The sequence below is a fragment of the Urocitellus parryii genome, chromosome 5 (assembly GCF_045843805.1).
Source record: "Urocitellus parryii isolate mUroPar1 chromosome 5, mUroPar1.hap1, whole genome shotgun sequence".
Taxonomy (NCBI): Eukaryota; Metazoa; Chordata; class Mammalia; order Rodentia; family Sciuridae; genus Urocitellus; species Urocitellus parryii.
The window spans coordinates 167,988,629-168,006,835 of NC_135535.1; the positions used below are offsets into that span (position 1 = coordinate 167,988,629).

Sequence of the window (18,207 nt, forward strand, 5' to 3'; positions counted from 1 at the left end):
GTGGAATTACTGGGTCATTTATAAGCATTCCTTGTAAATACCATTTGAGTTCTTTTACAATCAAAATTCTATAAAAATATTAAGCTTGCTAGCTCAAGTCCCTCATCCTTTTAAAAGGCACTAATGCCATCATGCAGACCTGACCTTCTTAACCTCATCTAATCTAAATTACCTCTCAAAGACTCCACCTTGAAATACTGTTAATTTATAAATTTTGAATTAAATTTTCAGTGCATGAGATTTTGGATAAACACATTCAAACCATAAGCACTTTGTATTTATAAGCAATACATTATTTAATCCCACCTAACAAAAATCTGGAAAAGGATAGTCCTGGGTTGTGTGAGTGGCTCTGTGATACCATTACTTTCTCTGTCTCTTCTTTCAAGATCCTCAGAAGATGGCTTAGCATTTTGGGTCTCCAGTGGCTATTGTGCTTCTTGGTATCACATCTATATTTTGGTGTTCAGAAGTGGAAAGGAAGACTGAATGTTATCTTTCTTAGAACAATAAAAAAATATTCCCCACAACTCCCTGGTAATCTACTTAACATTTATTGGTCAGAACCTTATCACAGGGTTACCCTTAATTGGAAGGAAGACTGAGAAAATGCTGAGACTTTTAAGCAGGTGAATGACTGCCTTAAACTCAGAGTACTAATAGCAAAAAAGCAGTGGACAGAATCTGGAGGGGTAACCAGTAGGTCACTAACAGCATTTACCATAGTATCTATTCCACTTTTTTCTCATAGGATTATTTTCTTATTCATTTATAAGTATTCTTTGTATATTTTAGATTACTCCTTTTAAAATTAGAATTATATTAAAAAAATTAATCTCCAGTATCCTGGCAGTGTTTCTCAAAGTGTGGTCAATGGATTTTTAGGGGTGTTTAAGGGTACGGGGGTGGGGGGTGTCTACAAGGTCAAAATGATTTTCACAACAACATTAAGATGTGACTTTTTATTTTAAACAATGCTTACACTTGTATTAAGGATACAAAACCAATAGTGGATGCTATAGTTTGAATCTGGAATGTCTCCAAAAGGTCCATGTGCTAAAGGCTTAGTCCCCAGCTTGGTACTATTGGGAGGTGCTGGAACTTTTCAGAGATGGAACCTACTGGGAGGTCAGGAAGTCATTGGGGGTATGTCCTAAGAGACAACTGTGGGACCTCAATCCCTTTCTCTCCTGGTACATTAGATGTATGGTTTTCTCTGACATATGCTCCCACCATGACTGGCTGCCCCATCCCTATACCAGAGGCCTAAAAGAAATAGGTCTGCCCAATCATAGACTGAAACTTCCACAACTATGAGCCAAAACAAACCTTTTCTCTTTATAAGTTGACTAACCTAGTGGTAAATCTGCTGGCCCCATAATGGTAGCAGTATCGTATTTTTTACCATGACACAATCACAAAAAAAATGATGATGTGTTCACAATAAAATGGATGATATTTTCATCTCTTGATGAATAGTAAACCTTATTTCATTGTGTGACAAAATGGAATGTATGCATGAAGTATTTTTGCTGCCTACAGAAGTATGATGGGTGTCCTGAGAAAAAGCAGGTATGCTTGTTTCATTACATGATGAAGTAGCCTCTTTCAGGTTACATCATTTTTACTTAAAAAAAGGCCAACAATTTATATGTGTATATATATATATATATATATATATATATATATATATATATATTTCAAATATGGGTATTTGAAAATAAATAAAGTAGATCTGTTACTTCAAGGAAAGCAACTGATAAAATTTATGCCAGTGATAAATTCTAACTTTCAGGCAAAAGCTAAAAATTTTGAAAAACTTAACATCTGCCACAGTGCGTTTATTTGTCACCCAATACATAATGACTTTTCTCAAGAGATTCATACATGTATTTACAAATGTGACTTTTCTGATATGTAAAATAAAGTGAGTCCATGTATGGAAGGTCTGCTTGACTCACTGAATCACTATTTTCCAAAGGACAAATGAGTAATGTTGCAAAATCATGCATGAGAAAAAGAACCGTTCAAAGTGAATAACAAACTAAATAGTTTTTTTGGGGGGTGGGGTGGAGTACCAGGGATTGAACTCAGGAGCACTCAACCACTGAGCCACACCCCCAGCCCAATTTTGTATTTTATGAGAGACGGGTCTCATTGAGTTGCTTAGCACCTCGCTTTTGCTGAGACTGGCTTTGAACTTGTGATCCCCCTGTCTCAGTCTTCTGAGCTGCTGGGAATACAGGCGTGCACTACCACACCCAGTGACAAATGAGTGTTTATTTTTATTTTGCTTTTTAAATGCTCGAACTTTTTATTTTGAACTAACTTTAGTCTTAGAAGAGTTTCAGAGTAGTTTAGAAACTTTCCATCTGCCTCTCACCCAGCTTTCCCTATGGTTAACATCTTATGTCACCGTGGTACATGGCTAAAACTAAGAAAATAACATAACAAATGAATTTCAATTTAATAAACTATAATAAAACTAATCAATATGGTTTCAGATTCCAAGCCACAGCTAACATTTAAGAAACCACCTCTTGTTTGATTTTTGGTATAGCATCAAAAATTATCTGAAAAAGGTGCTAATTGTTCTCTTTTCTTCTTTTTTTTCCAACTGCATATGTAGGGGAATACATTTTAAAAAATGTATTTCAACCAAAATTACATATCATAACAGAGTGAATGTAGGAACAGATATGAAAAATCCATCTGCTTTCAATTAAGTTGGACATAAGGCAGATTTGCAAAAATGTAAAATGAGACTACTCTTTCAACTCTGCATATATGTATTACATTTACACACATACACACGCACACACAATATTCCAACATCTCCCCAATCTCCTTGCCTCCAGTCCTTGGTAACCACTTTCACACTCCACATATCAGGGGTTTCATGTGGAACTTGTCTATGTTCTCCCAGTTATCCACATTGTTGCAGATGATAATATTTCCTTCTTCTTCAAGACCGAATAGTATTCTACCATGTACATCTACCACATACCTCTGTCCACTCTACCTGCTGCTCCCATTACCAGCATCTGGCTTCATTACACTCCTCTTTAATTAGGTTCCTGTATTGCCTGGAGAATATTTATGCCACTTTACCCTGCAGGAGTCATGTTATTCTTTGGGACCCAGATGGAGTCCAGCAGGTTGGAGGCTCCTATCTCTCCCACAGTTTCACGCTTCTGTTCGGTAGAGATGCCGTAGAGGTATTTCTTGTATCCCTTGTTGTTTTGTATGCATTACGATGTGTTTGGAGAAGAGAGGAATATCTTTTTTTTTTTCGAGAGAGAGAGAGCGAGAGAGAGAGAGAGAGAGAATTTTAATATTTATTTTTTAGTTCTCGGCGGACACAACATCTTTGTTTGTATGTGGTGCTGAGGATCGAACCCGGGCTGCACGCATGCCAGGCGAGCGCGCTACCGCTTGAGCCACATCCCCAGCCCTGAAAGAGAGAGGAATATCTTTATAGGAACATCAAAAAGAAAAGCCTTTAAACCTGCAAGTTTTCTTCTGAGCTTACTATGAGATGTGTGCATATGCACATTTCTTGCATATTTCTTGCTGCATTCCCCCTACCCCAAATAATGTGTCTTTTCAACATTGACTTCCTTAAAGATTCAAGGGTTATCTGGGAGATATTTTCTAGATTATAGAACAGTTAAAATTTTTTTATGACTAATTTCCCCCCACTGTCTTCTAATTTGGGGTATTATTATTAGGGAATATGGCCTATAAAAATTTTCTCATAACTATAAGAGCAAAAGAAAAGTATATGCTCAGTGTTTAAGAAATAAAAGTTCTGTTGGGCATTGTGGCACATGCCTGTAATTCCAGCAGCTCTGGAGGCTGAGGCAGGAAGATTGCAAGTTTGAAGCCAGCCTCCCAATTTAGCGAGGCCCTAAGAAACTTAGTGAGACCCTGTGTCAAAATAAAAAGGATATAGTTTAGTGGTAAAGCACCAATGGGTTCAGTCTCTGGTACCAAAAGAAGAAAAAAAAAGTTCTGTAATTATGAAATAAAATTGAATCGTTCGACTCCTATATATCATTACTTTAAAAAATCTGTTTGACCCACTGACTTCTGAAACAGACGTAATAAGTGCCCACCATGAGTTTATACACATTTTCAAATTCTTCTTGTATTTTTGGTGTTTTTCTTTTATGCAGTTGGCTGTTATGTTGCTTGTTGTATAAAGTTTTACGACTGTTATATCTTCTTGGTGGGTTGCAACTTTTATTATCACACAATATTCTTCTATGTCTTGTTTACACGTTTGTCCTTGAATTTTGCTTTGTCTGACATTGACGCTTCTGCTTTCTTTATGCTTGCCTTTGCACAGTCTGTTGTTGCCTCTATTTTTAACCTTTCTTTTTTTTAAAGTGGGTTTTCTTTAAGTAGCACATAGATGGATTTATTTTTTAATCACATTCAATCGTCTCGGATTTTTAATAGGAGAATTCTTTCTGCCTACATTTATTGTGTTAATGGACATATTTAGGGTTCCTTGTCTTTGCATAATTTTCTGTTTGTTTTCTGTATTGGCTGCAGATATCTTTGACTAGAACTAACAGAACACACAACTAATAGTTGCTTAATTAAACAAATGTCTATTAAATTAAACTTCCATGTCTGGGTTGCCTTATTTTGTTTAATAACTGCAGAATTTTATTTCTTGAGGTTTCTTGTTTTTCTCAAAGGACAAGAAGTCTGAAGATGTCCTGAAATGGGTGATTTATTTAGCTGTTCAAAATTTCCAGGGGCACATCCTGGTCTATCTTTCTGCTCCCCCGTGCTCAGCCTGTGATTTTATCCTCATGCTTATAAATCTTCTAGCAACCTCGAGCATCATTTCCTCAACCTCTCAGGAAGATGCAGAGAGAGAAAGGCTTCTCCTAAGAAGTTTCATCCTGTGGAGGAGAAAGCCCTTCACTGGGGCTTCTGCCAGTATCTACTCTGTTAGAAATGTGAGTCTTGTCACTCTTAGATCCATCACTTGCCAATGAGAATAACATTATGGGACGGGTTTAGATCCATTGTTATTTTGTCCTTTGAGGCTGGGCTGGAAACTCACCTTTCCTACAGGGGAGCGTCTCTGCTTCTCCCTGAACAACTTGGGGTTCTGTGGTGAAGGAGGATGGTGGGCTGGGGTGGATGGTGTGGAGGCAATTGATAGCGTCTGCTGTGATAGTTACACGTATTTTGTTCTTTCTCTGTTCCCTTTACTTACTGTGACAGGATGGGGATGTCACTAGTCATTTGCTTTTCTTCATTATTTTGTTGAAAGTTTTATAATTCTAGTAGTAATGGCCTCTCTGAATTATACCTAGTTCTTGATTACTATATTGCCCTTAATGTACTAAAAATATAACAGTGTCCTTCTATATTAGGGGGATTAATGTGCCTTGTGCAATTGATAAACCCTGACATTTCAGTACATTTACATGACGAAGGCTTATTTCTTGACTGCAATGGTTGGGTATGGTTTCAGCAGCTCCTCTGTGTGATCTTGTTTTAGACATTGACTCATGGATCAGGATGATTTTTTTTTCTCAAAATTCCATCATCTTGGAGTCATTTATTTCCTGCTGGGTGGACAAGGGAGAAAATGCAGAAAAGATATAGCAGCTGCTCATCGCCTCAGCCTGGAAGTGAGACCAATCACTTCCCCTGACACTCCACAGACTAGAAGTCAGTTGTAGGGTCCCACAGAACTGAAGGGAACCTGAGGAGTGTGGTCCTTGGTGGACTAGAAAAAAGGAATGCAGGGTGGACCTAGCATGGTCACTGTCATTGATTGCCATTCTGAACATTTATACATTTCATTTTCTCCTTCTTATGAAATGCATTCACCACTTTTTTAAAGGGATTCCAGTCACTGCATCCACCTGGAAGTCCACAGGGTCCGAGGCCCCACATTTATCTCTGTAAAGTCCAAATGTGCTAAATAGACATGTCGTCTGAATACCTCTCACCCTTAAGACCAATATACAGCACTAGCCAAGGCCAGAATATCTCTAGGCATACTGCCATTTGGGAAAGGAGAGAGCGTGAGACCTGTTTTCCCTAGTCTATAGCATCCTTGAGTCCTGCAGGCCGGGCTCTGAGAGTTCCCCTACCTTAGCCATGAAGGAATTCCTTGAATGGACTTGACCCCCTTGAGGACGCTTTTTCTCCTTGATTTTTGACCTCGGCCTCTTCTGGAGTGAGTGTTGAGGACCACACCCTCCCTGGTCAGCATGATCTTGAAACCCGCCTCCAGCTCACTAAAGTTGGCACCCAAGAGTTGTCTGAGTCTTGAACAATCAAAGGCTTTCTAGTTTATACTCCAAAACTCAAAAGGCTTCTCCTCTGTTGGCTTCCATGTCCCAGGAACAATACCTAAAATTCTTTACTAGACATTTTCTAACAGTTGACTTTATTTCTTTGCTCCTGGACCCCTATGTGTCTCACTGTCATCTGCAGGCATCTACATTGAAGTTCTTTGTAAAACAGTTGTGAGAGTTGGCACTCAATGTTCTTGGGTTAGTCTGGCTTCTCTGAGGAACAGGAATGGGGAGGGATTCACCATGCAAGGTTTTTTTTTTTTTTTTTTTTTTCCCTCAAGGAAAATGCTTGTCAGAGAAAGAGGGCAAGGAGCTGGCTGGGGGCTTGGAGAGACATTGCCCTGCAGTGCAGTCCTCACCTTGACTGAAGCAGAGAGGGAGGGAGGTTGGTTGGAGGTGTCCCAGAAAGTTTGGCAAGGAGTCTGGTGTGTCTCAGGAATGAGCCTGGTGTGCTCAGTCAGAGACTGAAGCAGACTCTGAAACATGGCCTTGGACAAACCCAAGAGCCCCAGTGAAGGGCTTTCTCCTCCACAGATGAAACTTCTTAGGAGAAGCCTTTCCCTCTTTGCATCTTCCTGAGAGATTGAGGAAATGATGCTTGAGGTTGCTTGAAGATTTATAAGCATGAGGATAAAATGCCCTCAGTAGTAGGAGGCTGGTGAAGCACAATCTTGTGACCACCATGGAGCTTTGTGTCCTCAATCATGTATTCACCTTAGAAAGTTGACTCAGCTCTACATGAAAATACTTTAAAGGTTCCATCTCTTATAGTTGGAGCCCTCAGAGAAAAGGAGATGTTTTTCTCAATCCTATGAAGTCCCAGATTTCTAAATGGTCTCTATTCTCTCTCATTTTACTTGCAAAGCCCTCAATTCTTCTTTAGACTCATTTCCTTCTCTTGACACTTTGCCAAACACAGCCACTAGTAACCAACACACATTACAAACTTTTTATTTCCCACCCTCTTCCCTTATAATGAAAGTTCAGGAAGCCCTGGGCCTGATTTTTAAGTTACAGTGTCTGACATTTTTACCAAATATTTTGCTCTTGCTTGACATGGATCTCGAGCCATCCAGCCTAATGGACATCACTCACCACTCAACTGAAAGTCAATGATGCGTAGTTTATATGTGTTTCAGCAGCAGCTGTTTTTTGAGATAGATCTCCATATTAGTCATAGTAATCAATGCCATCTGTTGCAGTAGGAAAACTGAGAAATCTTCGTGGCTGAATCTAGCACAGGTTTATTTCTTGCTCAGGTTACTGTCTGATATAGTTCACAGAGACTCAGCATCAGGCTGCTTCATCTGGCTATCTACCATACTTGATTCTCTTTTTTTTCTAGCTAGTGGACAGGAAGAAGAGATGCAGAGAATGTTTACCACCAACTACTGCCACAGCCCAGGAGTGACATAAGTCAGTTCCTACAGAAAGTGCCTCACTGTTATCTACATTCTCTTTGATGAGGATTTTAGGAGAGCTCAGTCACAGACACCTTGGGGACCTGCTCCTGCTGGCTGGCTTAGCTATTGTGATGCTCCCCAGGGGGAGAGGGAGGGAAGGAAGAGAGGGTCTTGGACCTGCCTTTAGGCAGTATCTCTCTGGAATCGTATTTGTAGATGACACTGCTCTGCTATGAGGGGTGTAATGGTTGTGTGCCATTTCCTAACGAATGGAAATCAGATATGTTTCTTTTTCCTTCTTTATTCCTCCTCCTGTTGTGAGGTAGCAAGTGACAAACACATCCAGTGGCTCTTGGGAGAAGATGGCGAGGTCTGGGTCTGGGTCATGGGCGAAGGCCCTGGTGACAAGCCTTATGAAGAGATCTCCGAGGAGCTGATTGCAGAGAGAGCGCGGCTGCAAGCACAGAGGGAAGCCGAGGAGCTCTGGTGAGTGGTGCTGGGGCAGGAGGGGTGTTGGTGGGATCTGACCCACACAGCCTTGGGGTAGGTACAAGCCAAAGACCATAGGTTGTGGGTAGGAGGTAAAAGGTACCATCTGACTGGCTGTTTTGAGCTCTGCTAAGATTAGGGGACCAAAGCGTCAGTGTCTTGCATCAGGCAAAACTGAGGGTTCAAACCCTGGCTCTGCTAATTACAAGTTAGCTAATTGGGTCCTCAGTTTTCTCATCAGTAACATAAGCCTAACAATGCCCTTCCGATGTGCATGTAGTTGGATTCATCTTGATTGTATATACAACACGCTTTGGCTCTTTCCTGTACTTAATTGTCAGGGGGACAGTACAGCAGTTTGGATTGACTTTTGTTGTCTGTTTGTTCCTCTATACATCATCCACGTTTCTCACACAAGATGGACGGTTGAGTCCCGGGTGAGGTTAGAGTGAGACTCTCATAAATAATTAATTTTTTTTTTTTTTGCCAAACTTGGAAATCCATGTGAAATTGACTCTGACATCTCCTCACCACCAATTTTGAATGACAATATTTTAATTGTAAGCTGCAGAAGCCCGTAAACAACACAGAAAACTATAAGGAACAGATTAAATAGATTATAGAACGACATACCATCTAAGATAACTACAGTGAGCATTTAGGTGATACATGCTCTATAAAGTCTTCACTTTGACAAATTGATGAATATAAATCCACAAAACTATTTAAGATTACTATATAGTTTTTGAGAAATACAACTTGTTGGTCCTATTGACAGACATTTGAGTTATTTATTATGTTATAAAAATTCTCCAATGAACATCTTCTACATACATCTGTGTACACTTGAGTGAGAAATGGGATTTCTGAATCTTGTTTGTCTGGCTTCCAGAATGATTCTACTGATTTTAACCTTCCCATATGTGAGAGTACCTATTTCTCTCCATCTTGGCCAATGTTAACCTTTTGTTGACCTTCAATATTCGCTATTCTCTAGACCAAGGGAAGATTGTTCGTTGTTCTTATTTGAATTCCCACTGAGATTGTGGTCCTTGAGTTTTTCACTCAAGCTGATTCCTGCTGGTGCTCTCTTGGAAGGAAACAGAAGGAGGCAGAGATCACCAAGAAGTTCCGGGATGCTCTAGCCAATGAGAAGGCCCGGATCCTGGCGGAGAAGTGGAAAGTGGAGATGGAGGACCGCAAGGCTGCCAAAGTCCTGGAGGAACGCATCCACAAAGAATTCAAGGTGGGCCACTGCATGGGGCACCTGTGTGGTGGCTCTTGCTCTAGCTCCAAGGCCACTGCGGCTGATCTCTGATTTGGATCTGACCTTGGCCATTGGTTGGTACTGGGTGCTTTATGAGAATAGAAGAAGGAACTTGACACCATTTGGTCCCATCCATCTCTTGCACAGATGAGGAAACTGAGGGGTAGACAGAGGAAGAGAATTGCCAAGGTCACATGCAATAGTGGTTGGGTCAGAACTCAGGTCTTCTGCACCCCAAACCAAGGATCCTGAAATGAGGGCTTTGGAGAGAATTGGGTTTCTTCTGGTCAGACTAGCCTGGGATCCTATTCCAACTTTACTATTATTGCTTTATGACCCTGGAAGCTTACTGAACTTCTCTGAGCCACCATTTTTCTTTTTATGAGGATTGAAAGCAGCTCTCTCTCTCTCTCTCTCTCTCTCTCTCTCTCTCTCTCTCTCTCTCTCTCTCCTCTAGGGGAGAGCATTATTCATAACCTGCATGTCTACTCATTCTGGGAGCCTTTGTAATTGGTAAAGGAGGTTTACTGCCCTCTGATAGGAAGTTTGAATTACCTGAAAGTATACTTTTTCCCGATTCCTATTTTATTTTTTTCCTATAGTAGCAATATATTTTACTGGATAGAAAACAAAATATAGATAAACAGAAAACTGAAAATAATAATCATGCTAAATCTCCACGTTGTGTTATTTTGTAACTTGTATTGTCAAAGATAAGCACAGCCAGACTTAGATAGAGCAGTGAAAACAGATTTTTTTTCAGTAACTGCTGACAATAGGGGAAAGAGTTGAGCCCCTTCTGATTCATGTAGAGGGGATGTGGATGTTTGGGTGAAGGAGGGTGGTGGAGAGCAGGTTCTCCACAGAGTCACAGAAGAGAGAAATTATAAAGGGACGGCCAGTGAGCATTCGGTTAGGCAGCTGTATCTACTAGGTGGCAGCTGGAATCAGGATTCCACCCTCCCACGGAGGAGACAGAGGCCCTCTCCTTCCAGATGATTACATTTCTAAGGCATGGCTCTCAGGTCCTTGAGAGAGACACTTCTGAGTTGTAGGAGACACTACTGTAAACTCCTTTTAGTAAACACTCTAAGAAAGGGCAGTCAGAGGCTGTCACTAGGTGCAAGTAAGATCAAATAGTACGCGCTTCCTCTGGCAGAATTGAGCTTTCTCAGGCAGCCACTTAAGTAGTGTCTGGAGTCACCTAGGGACATGGTCTTATGGGCTAGGAGCCAGGCTAGAGTTTGGCGTAGCCTCTGAGTGCAGGAGTTTGGAAGGAGTTATTATGTTTCTTCTGAGAAGAGTCTGTATATTCATTATATTTGCCCATTCAAAAATCTTTATCCCTCCATAATGATTAGATAGTGAAGACATGGGTTTTTAAAATTGTTTTATGTTGACAATATTTTTTCTCAGTAGTTATTGTATTTTTCTTAGTCTTGGTTGTTTTCAGATGTACAGAAGCTTGGGATTTTTATTAACCAAATCTATTCATCTTTTTATTTACCATTTATTTCACGCTCAGTAAGATCTGTATCATCACAAGCTTATAAAAAATATGAACCTACACTGTTTCATGTATCTTTTATGATTTTATTTCTCTGCATTTAATTCTCCTTCACTTTGGAGAGTGCTATGATATAGGGCTCTAACTTTATTTTTTTAAAAAATGATTAGCCAGTTATTCCAATATCATTTATTATATAATCTGTTCTTTCCCTTTCTATTGGACTTTCTGCCTTGATTAGATTTTTACTTTTTACTTACTTCTGGATCTCTTCATTTTCTTCTATGAATTATTATTCTTGAGCCAGACTTACTTAATTATTATAGCTTTAAAATAAAATTCAATATCTATTAAGGTAAGAGCCCTACCATTACTCTTCATTTTCAAAATGTCCTTGGCTAATCTCACCCATTTTTTTCTGGTAGGGAAATTTTAAAATTATTTTATGGCTATTCCCCTCTCTCTGCAATAGAACTCACAGTGATTTTCACTGGAATTGCATCCATGTGATAGTTCTGTTTGTAGACAATGGATGTTTTTACAATATTGAATCACTGAATCTTCTTTAGAAATGTGGTATGTTTCTCCTATTATCCAAAGCTTCCTTTTGTCTTTGTTAAATTTTTATCAAACATCTATAAATGCACCAGCTATCTAATTCCAAACATTCTCAAAAAATTATATACATCTATGTGCTTCTATTTTTTAGATCTTGCTAAAATTTATTATTTTCTTTGAGTGTTCCATATTTCCTTTTTAGTTAAACTTTAGATTTCATATTTTTTGTTGCTATTGTGAATGAAATTGCTCCCATTATTTTTAACCTATTGCAATTGCTAGTTATATACTATTGTTGATCTCCTGATTTACTTTTCCCAGGAGTTACAATTTTTCAGGGGAGATTCAACTGAGTTATTAAATAAAGCAATATTTATTCTCAAGACATTTTATTTTAAAAATTGCAAACATGCAGAAAAGTTGAAAGAAAAGTAGATTGAATATTCACATATTTTCCACTTAGATTTACCAATATTAATACTTTGCTAAATTTCCACTCTGTTTGTCTTACACACACACACACACACACACACACACACACACACACATCATGGTTCTTTTGTTAACAATTTGAAAGAAAGTTGCAACAATCTTGACATTCTAACCTAGGTGTTGGCCAACTGGTATCCATAAATGGTCAGTGTTTACTCAGCCATTTCACTGTGACCAAAAGACTTGACAAGAATAACATAGAGGAGGAAACATTTATTGGGTCTCGTGGTTTCAGAGGTCTCAGTCCATAGATGGTCAACTCCATTCTTTGGTTCCTGAGGTTAGGCTGATTATCATGGTGGAAGGGTATGGCAGAGGAAAGTGGCTGGGACCATGGCACTAGGAAGCAGAGAGAGACTAAGCTCAGCTCACACAATATATACCAAAGGCATACCCCAATGACCCACCTCCTCCAGCCACACCCTCCCTGCTTACAGTTACCACTCAGTTAATCCCTATCAGGGGATTAATACACTGACTAGGTTAAGGCTTTCAAAACCCAATCAATCCACCTCTGAACCTTCTTGCATTGTCTCACACATGAGCTTTTGGGGGACATCTCATATCTAAACCATAACAGGTCAGGTGGTAAATATTGTAGACTTGGGGAGCTATGCTGCCTATGTCATACGATTCACTGCCACTGTAGCATGATGGTAGCAACTATGGTCAGTATTGCAAACAAATGCATGTGGCTCTATTCTAACAAGACTTAATGTTATAAAATAGAGGCCTGGTTTGGCATGGGAACCTTAGCTTTTAGACTCCTGATTAAAAAACCTAAGAACTTGAACATGAGATCTGAAGAGCTACAATAATCATTATCACTCCAACTGAAATTAACAATAATACCAAAATAGTAAATCCAGTCCAATCCACCGTGGAGAGAGGTCTATGTTGCTAGATTTTGTATGTGGTTATTTAAGTCTGCTGGGGAAGAAACCAGTTATTTATATATATCTCTAGCAATAATAGTCGTCACCTGCTCCATTTTGGCCACCTTCTTTCCCAGATAAGGCTGGGCCCCAGATGCCAGGAGGATAGTTCAATGCAGCTGGGTCCTGGGCTATGTTCACAAGGACACTGAAGGATCAAGTTACTTGTGGAGATTTTCTGTTTGATGGTGTCTCTTTGAGCCTCAGTGATAGACGGGGTGATAAATTGTGGGGTGCTCTGTGCCAGGGCTCATGAATGAGTTAGGAAGGCCCTCTGGCCTTTAGGACATTGAGGAACTCAGATGTAGGCTTTGGTGTTATTTACAAAGAAGGCTATGATGCATTTGTTTTCATTTAAAAAATTAATTTGCTAAATGTGAATGTTTCATCTTTAATAGAAACAGTCATTCAGACTCGGCATGGCCTCATTTGAAGAATCTTCAGAAATACAGGTTGTAACTGAGATCCCTGAGAGGCTGTGAAGGACAGTGTCTGACAGGAGTGGCAGATCAAGGAGTCTGGAATTGGTGGCTCCAGGTTTATGAGCTGGGGCATTTTTTGTTAGATCTTTAATGCACTCTTCTTTTATCATATTGAGTTCTTCATCCCAGGAAACAGTTAAGCACAGGCTGAAACATTATTGAAAAGATTTCTGTGGTGGATTACAGATGCTGGTGGCAAATTCTTTGTCACCTCTCCCTTTGACAGTTGGTGGTGTTTATTCCCTACCCCCTTTCCTTCAAGTCCCACTGGCTTTGAGATTAGTTCCCCCCCCCCCCAGTACTGGGGATTGGACTCAGGGGTCCTTTACCACTGAGGATGTAACCCCAGCCCTTTTAATATTTTTATTTTGAAATAAGGTTTTGGTCAGTTGCTGAGGCTGCCTTTGAACTTGTGATCTTCTTGCTTTGGTCTTCTGAGTTGCTTGGATTACAGGCATGTTCCATTGAACCTGGCTTGAGACTAGTTTTGTTGTGGAAGATACAAGTAGAAATGGCTCTCTGTAGTTTTTAAACATTTTTCAAATTAAAAAATAATTTACAAATTGTGTTTGTATTGCTAAAACATTTAAATATACAAAGAGCATAGAAAATAACAAAAATATGTGGATGTCCAACTCACAAATTCAACAAACATTACTGTTTTCCATGTTTACTTTATATTGAAAAAATTTAAAAAAAAAAACAATGTTGCTAGAACTATTAAGGTTCCTCATCCACTATCTCCCTACCAAGGAGTGGCCATTCTTCTGAAGTTGTATTTTCTTTCCATTTTTACTTTATGATATATAAGAATCCATAGAAACATAGTAACAATTTCTTACAAATTCTCTAATTCTCTATATATTCTCTAATTACTTATATAAACTGTCAAACTGAATACTCAGTTATTTTCAAAGTTTTTTCATATTAGTATCATTTAATGGCTGTATATAATTTTGTTTAAATGAGCATATCATATTTTTCTCCAATTCTTTCCTGATGAATTTAGGTCATTTTCAATTTTGGTTAGAATAAATTTTAATGTAATATTGAACATACTTGGACAATCTTCCTTGTACATATATGGGATTGGTGGGACATGTTCTGTGTAATATTTTTCTTTTTTTTTTTTTGACTATACTTGGGATCAAACCCAGGGCTTTGTGATGTTAGGCAAGTGCTCTTCCACTAAGCCACACCCCAGCCCACTTTGAGGACAGTCCTAAGAGATCTGCACCTTTTACTTTTGCCTCTGTTGCAATGTTCCATTTTGGGAGCTGTCTCATAGATGTCCTGTACCCTAGAGTACAATGCTGTAAGGAAACTCAAGTAGCATTGCAGAGAGAAAAAATCCATCCAAAACCCACTGAGGTAACAGGCACATCCCTGAATCCTTCTTGGCTCTGCTAGAACATCCTGGACAATGAGACCAATCAGGACATTCACCTCAACTGGGACCACATGGCGCAGAAGAGCCACTCAGCCAAACCCTGCCTGAATTATTAACCTATGTATTGTAAGTGAATAAAATGATTGTAGTTTTAGGCAACTACATTTTCTAGTAGTTTGTTACTCATCAATAGATAACCAAAATCAGCTTTAACAAAGGGATTATGGATTGGGTGAGAGACGGTCTTGGATTATTTTTATTGTGCTAGTTTAACACCAAGATGCTAATATTTGTGCATGTTAGAATGTATGAACAACTTTTATTAGTACTTTTCTTAATGAGAACCTAAGTGAAGGTAATTAGGGGAGGGGAAGTGTAAAATCCTTGTTCTATAAAAGCTTATGGGGTGAGAGAAACTTTGTGAGCAACTCTCAGCCCCAGCCACACCCAGGGGACTATAAAGGGATGCTTGCAGGAGTCTTGGAGTGAACAAAAGTGGGAAATAGAAAGGAGATGGGTGGATTGAAGAATGACCTGGTAGGGGGAGGTAAAAAGCCCCTGATGGGTGAAGCCTCATAGACTGAGCCAGGTAGTTTGTGGAGTCCTTGAATACTGCATTAAGGGGTGGACTGTCCTCTGCAGGCAAAACAGCCTCTTAACCCCAAGAGTTATGGTTGGATCAAGTTTTTAGAGCATAACTGGTGGCAATGGTATGATTCAAGTGCTATGTTTTTTGGGAAGGAATGCCAGTTGGTAGATTTTTGCAATGCTCAGGATGTGAAGTGATGCAGGTCTGGACAGTTGTGACTATGGGAAAGACAGAAGGGCGTGGACACAGAGAAACAGTGATGAAATCAGTGGTGTTGGCACTAATTAAATATTGGGCTGGGGGAAAGCAAGGATCACAGACATCTGCATCTCAGGCAGAGGGATGTGCAGAGGGTAGCCTCCTCCTGCCAGGGAGAGCTAGGCAGGAGGCACAGGCTGAGAGAGAAGAGAGCCTGCTGAGCTTTCTACCACACAGAAGGTGACAGGCTGGAAGCTGGAGGCTGGAGGGGAGGAGAGAACCTGGCTGAGAAACCTAGTGGTGAAGGGAAGTTGGCTAGCCTCATTTGAGACAGCTTGTATTGGGCATGTAGGCAGGGTGGGCTGATAAGAATACTTGGACATCTTTCTGTTGTGGCTGGTGCCATTCAAATGTGATTTACATGCTCACTGAAGACTCCTTTAGAAAAAAGGAGATCTGAGGCCAGGTATTATTTGCATTCCCCCTTACCCCCTCCCCTCCTGCCCCCTTGTTAACTGTAAGACTGCTTCCAGATGCTGCTCTTTCTGCTCATAACAACAGAACAAGGCTCAGTGAGACTCCTGCTCCCTCCCTCTCCCTGGATCCTGTGACCTTCCTTTTCCACTTCCAAGTTTTCCACCCATTCCCCACCTCTCCCCAGTTTCCTTGATAGGCACAAACACAGTTAAGAAGTTCTTTAACTTCTCTCCATTTTCTCTGTCAGTACACTTTCTAGTTCTTTTCCCCTTTAAGGTTAGAGTTTATTTTGGCCACTGAATGACATCCTCTCCAATTGTAGAAACAATCGCTGCCTTGTTCCCAATAAGATTATAAGTGGTAGGAAAACTTTCCACTTCTCAGTTTTCTCTTGAACATTTTAGATTTCACCCAAATCTCTCTCTCTCTTGTCAAGGCTAACGTGAATAAGACCATGTGATCTACTTACCCTTTCCCTTTCATGGATCCTCACAAACCCTGTCTCATCTTCATTGCTAGTTAATTCACTGGGCTCCTCTGCTGGGTGTTATGGGGCATCTACTATCAGGCAAGCCCAGTGATGTGAACTGGGGAGGGAGGAACGAGTGACACAGTTTCAACCTTGCCCATTTGGAATGTATCATCCCACAAAACACAGTATTATTGGAGCCAGACAACAATGACACTTTCCAGAAAAAACATTTGTCTCTGACATTTTCCATTGTGGTGAGGCAAACCTGGGCCTCGGAGGGCTCCTTGGGTGTATGTGAGTGATGGCTTCTCAGGAAAAGGAGGGTTGTAGAAGCTGGACAGCTCAGAGGGGCTGGAGCAGCCAGAACAAGGCTGAATCATCCCTGGGTAGAATGGGAGTGTTTGCATAGCTGCCTCTTGGCTCTGTTGGCCTTTGGCTGCTAAACCTAGTAAGTAAGGCAGACTCTTCTTCAGAGATCTCAATTTGGCCAAAGGATTCTGAAAGTTGTAACAACAATGAGAATTTTTGAGCAATTTTTTTTTGAGCAATTTCAGCTATGAGAGTTGAGTCAAGATCTCCGGAAGAAAGATGCAATTCTGTTTATTTGTGATTGCAAAATGTTTTGTTGCTCCCATCCTTGCAAAGAGCTTGCTTCTTTCACAGGAAGCAGCCAGTCATTCTCCTATGAGGGAGAAAGTTGCTGCAGACCTCTGGCTTCCTGGGTGGTGTCCCACTCTCAAGGGGGAGAGAACTGGGTGAACAGTCGTTCACCATTTTACATTCTGTTTCATGTTAATTACAGCTGGGGGAAGTAGAAACACTATGTTGTAATTGGAAGTGAAGTTCCACTTATTCACTGTACAGTAGCTACAACCCTTCTCTAGGGTGCAGTCTCCTTGTTTGGGGCTGAATTATGCTTCCCCCACCGGAAATCCATATATTGAAGTCCTAACTCCTAGTACTTTAGAATGTAGCTGTTTTGTATACAGAATTAAAATGAAGTCTTTAGGGTGGGCTGAGTTCTGATCCAATATGACTGGTGTCCTTGTAAGAAGAGGAAGCTTGAATATCGACACACATGCACATAGAAAAGGCCATATGGGGACATGGTGAGAAGGTGACCTTCTCCAGGTCCAGGAAAAAGCCCTCAGAATGAAACCAACCTGTCCACACCTTGATTTTGAACATGAATCCTCCAGAATTGTGAGGAAACACATTCCTGCTGCTGAAGCCACTTGATGTGGTACTTCATTATGGAAGCCCAGGGTGAAGCCGTGGCTCTGACAGGTGCCAACTATCCCTATTTATCTTCCCTGAGACCCGGTCCTGCCTGGAAGATCTGAAGTGCTGTGTGGAGGTTATCATGGCTGTGCCCTGTGGACTGAGTGATGCCGCCACTGTCCTCAGATACCAGGGAGCCCTGAGGGAGGGAGCAGAACCCACTGTGAAACCGTGAGGGGCTGCTGAGCCAGTGTGCGGGAGGCTGCTGAGAGGCTGATACAGATGAAGTCAGACTTTGAGGTAAAACTCAGCTGATTTCACTTTGGGGTCTTAGAGACTTGGGTTCCAATTCTGTATCCGTCACTAACTCTGCTCCAGTGTTTCCCACATCA

At 40.5% G+C, this 18,207-nt stretch overlaps 1 protein-coding gene across 3 annotated transcripts in view; it reads left to right on the plus strand.

Moving 5' to 3' along the window:
• The window catches only part of Sh2d4b (SH2 domain containing 4B), an 83,617-nt gene that overhangs the window by 14,070 nt on the left and 51,340 nt on the right, over window positions 1–18,207 (plus strand). For all 3 annotated transcript variants that reach the window (XM_077799245.1, XM_077799243.1, XM_026406670.1), the window contains 2 exons: window positions 8,065–8,224; window positions 9,326–9,473. In XM_077799245.1, the coding sequence (XP_077655371.1) occupies window positions 8,065–8,224; window positions 9,326–9,473 (308 nt within the window). The remainder of the gene's footprint in view (window positions 1–8,064; window positions 8,225–9,325; window positions 9,474–18,207) is intronic.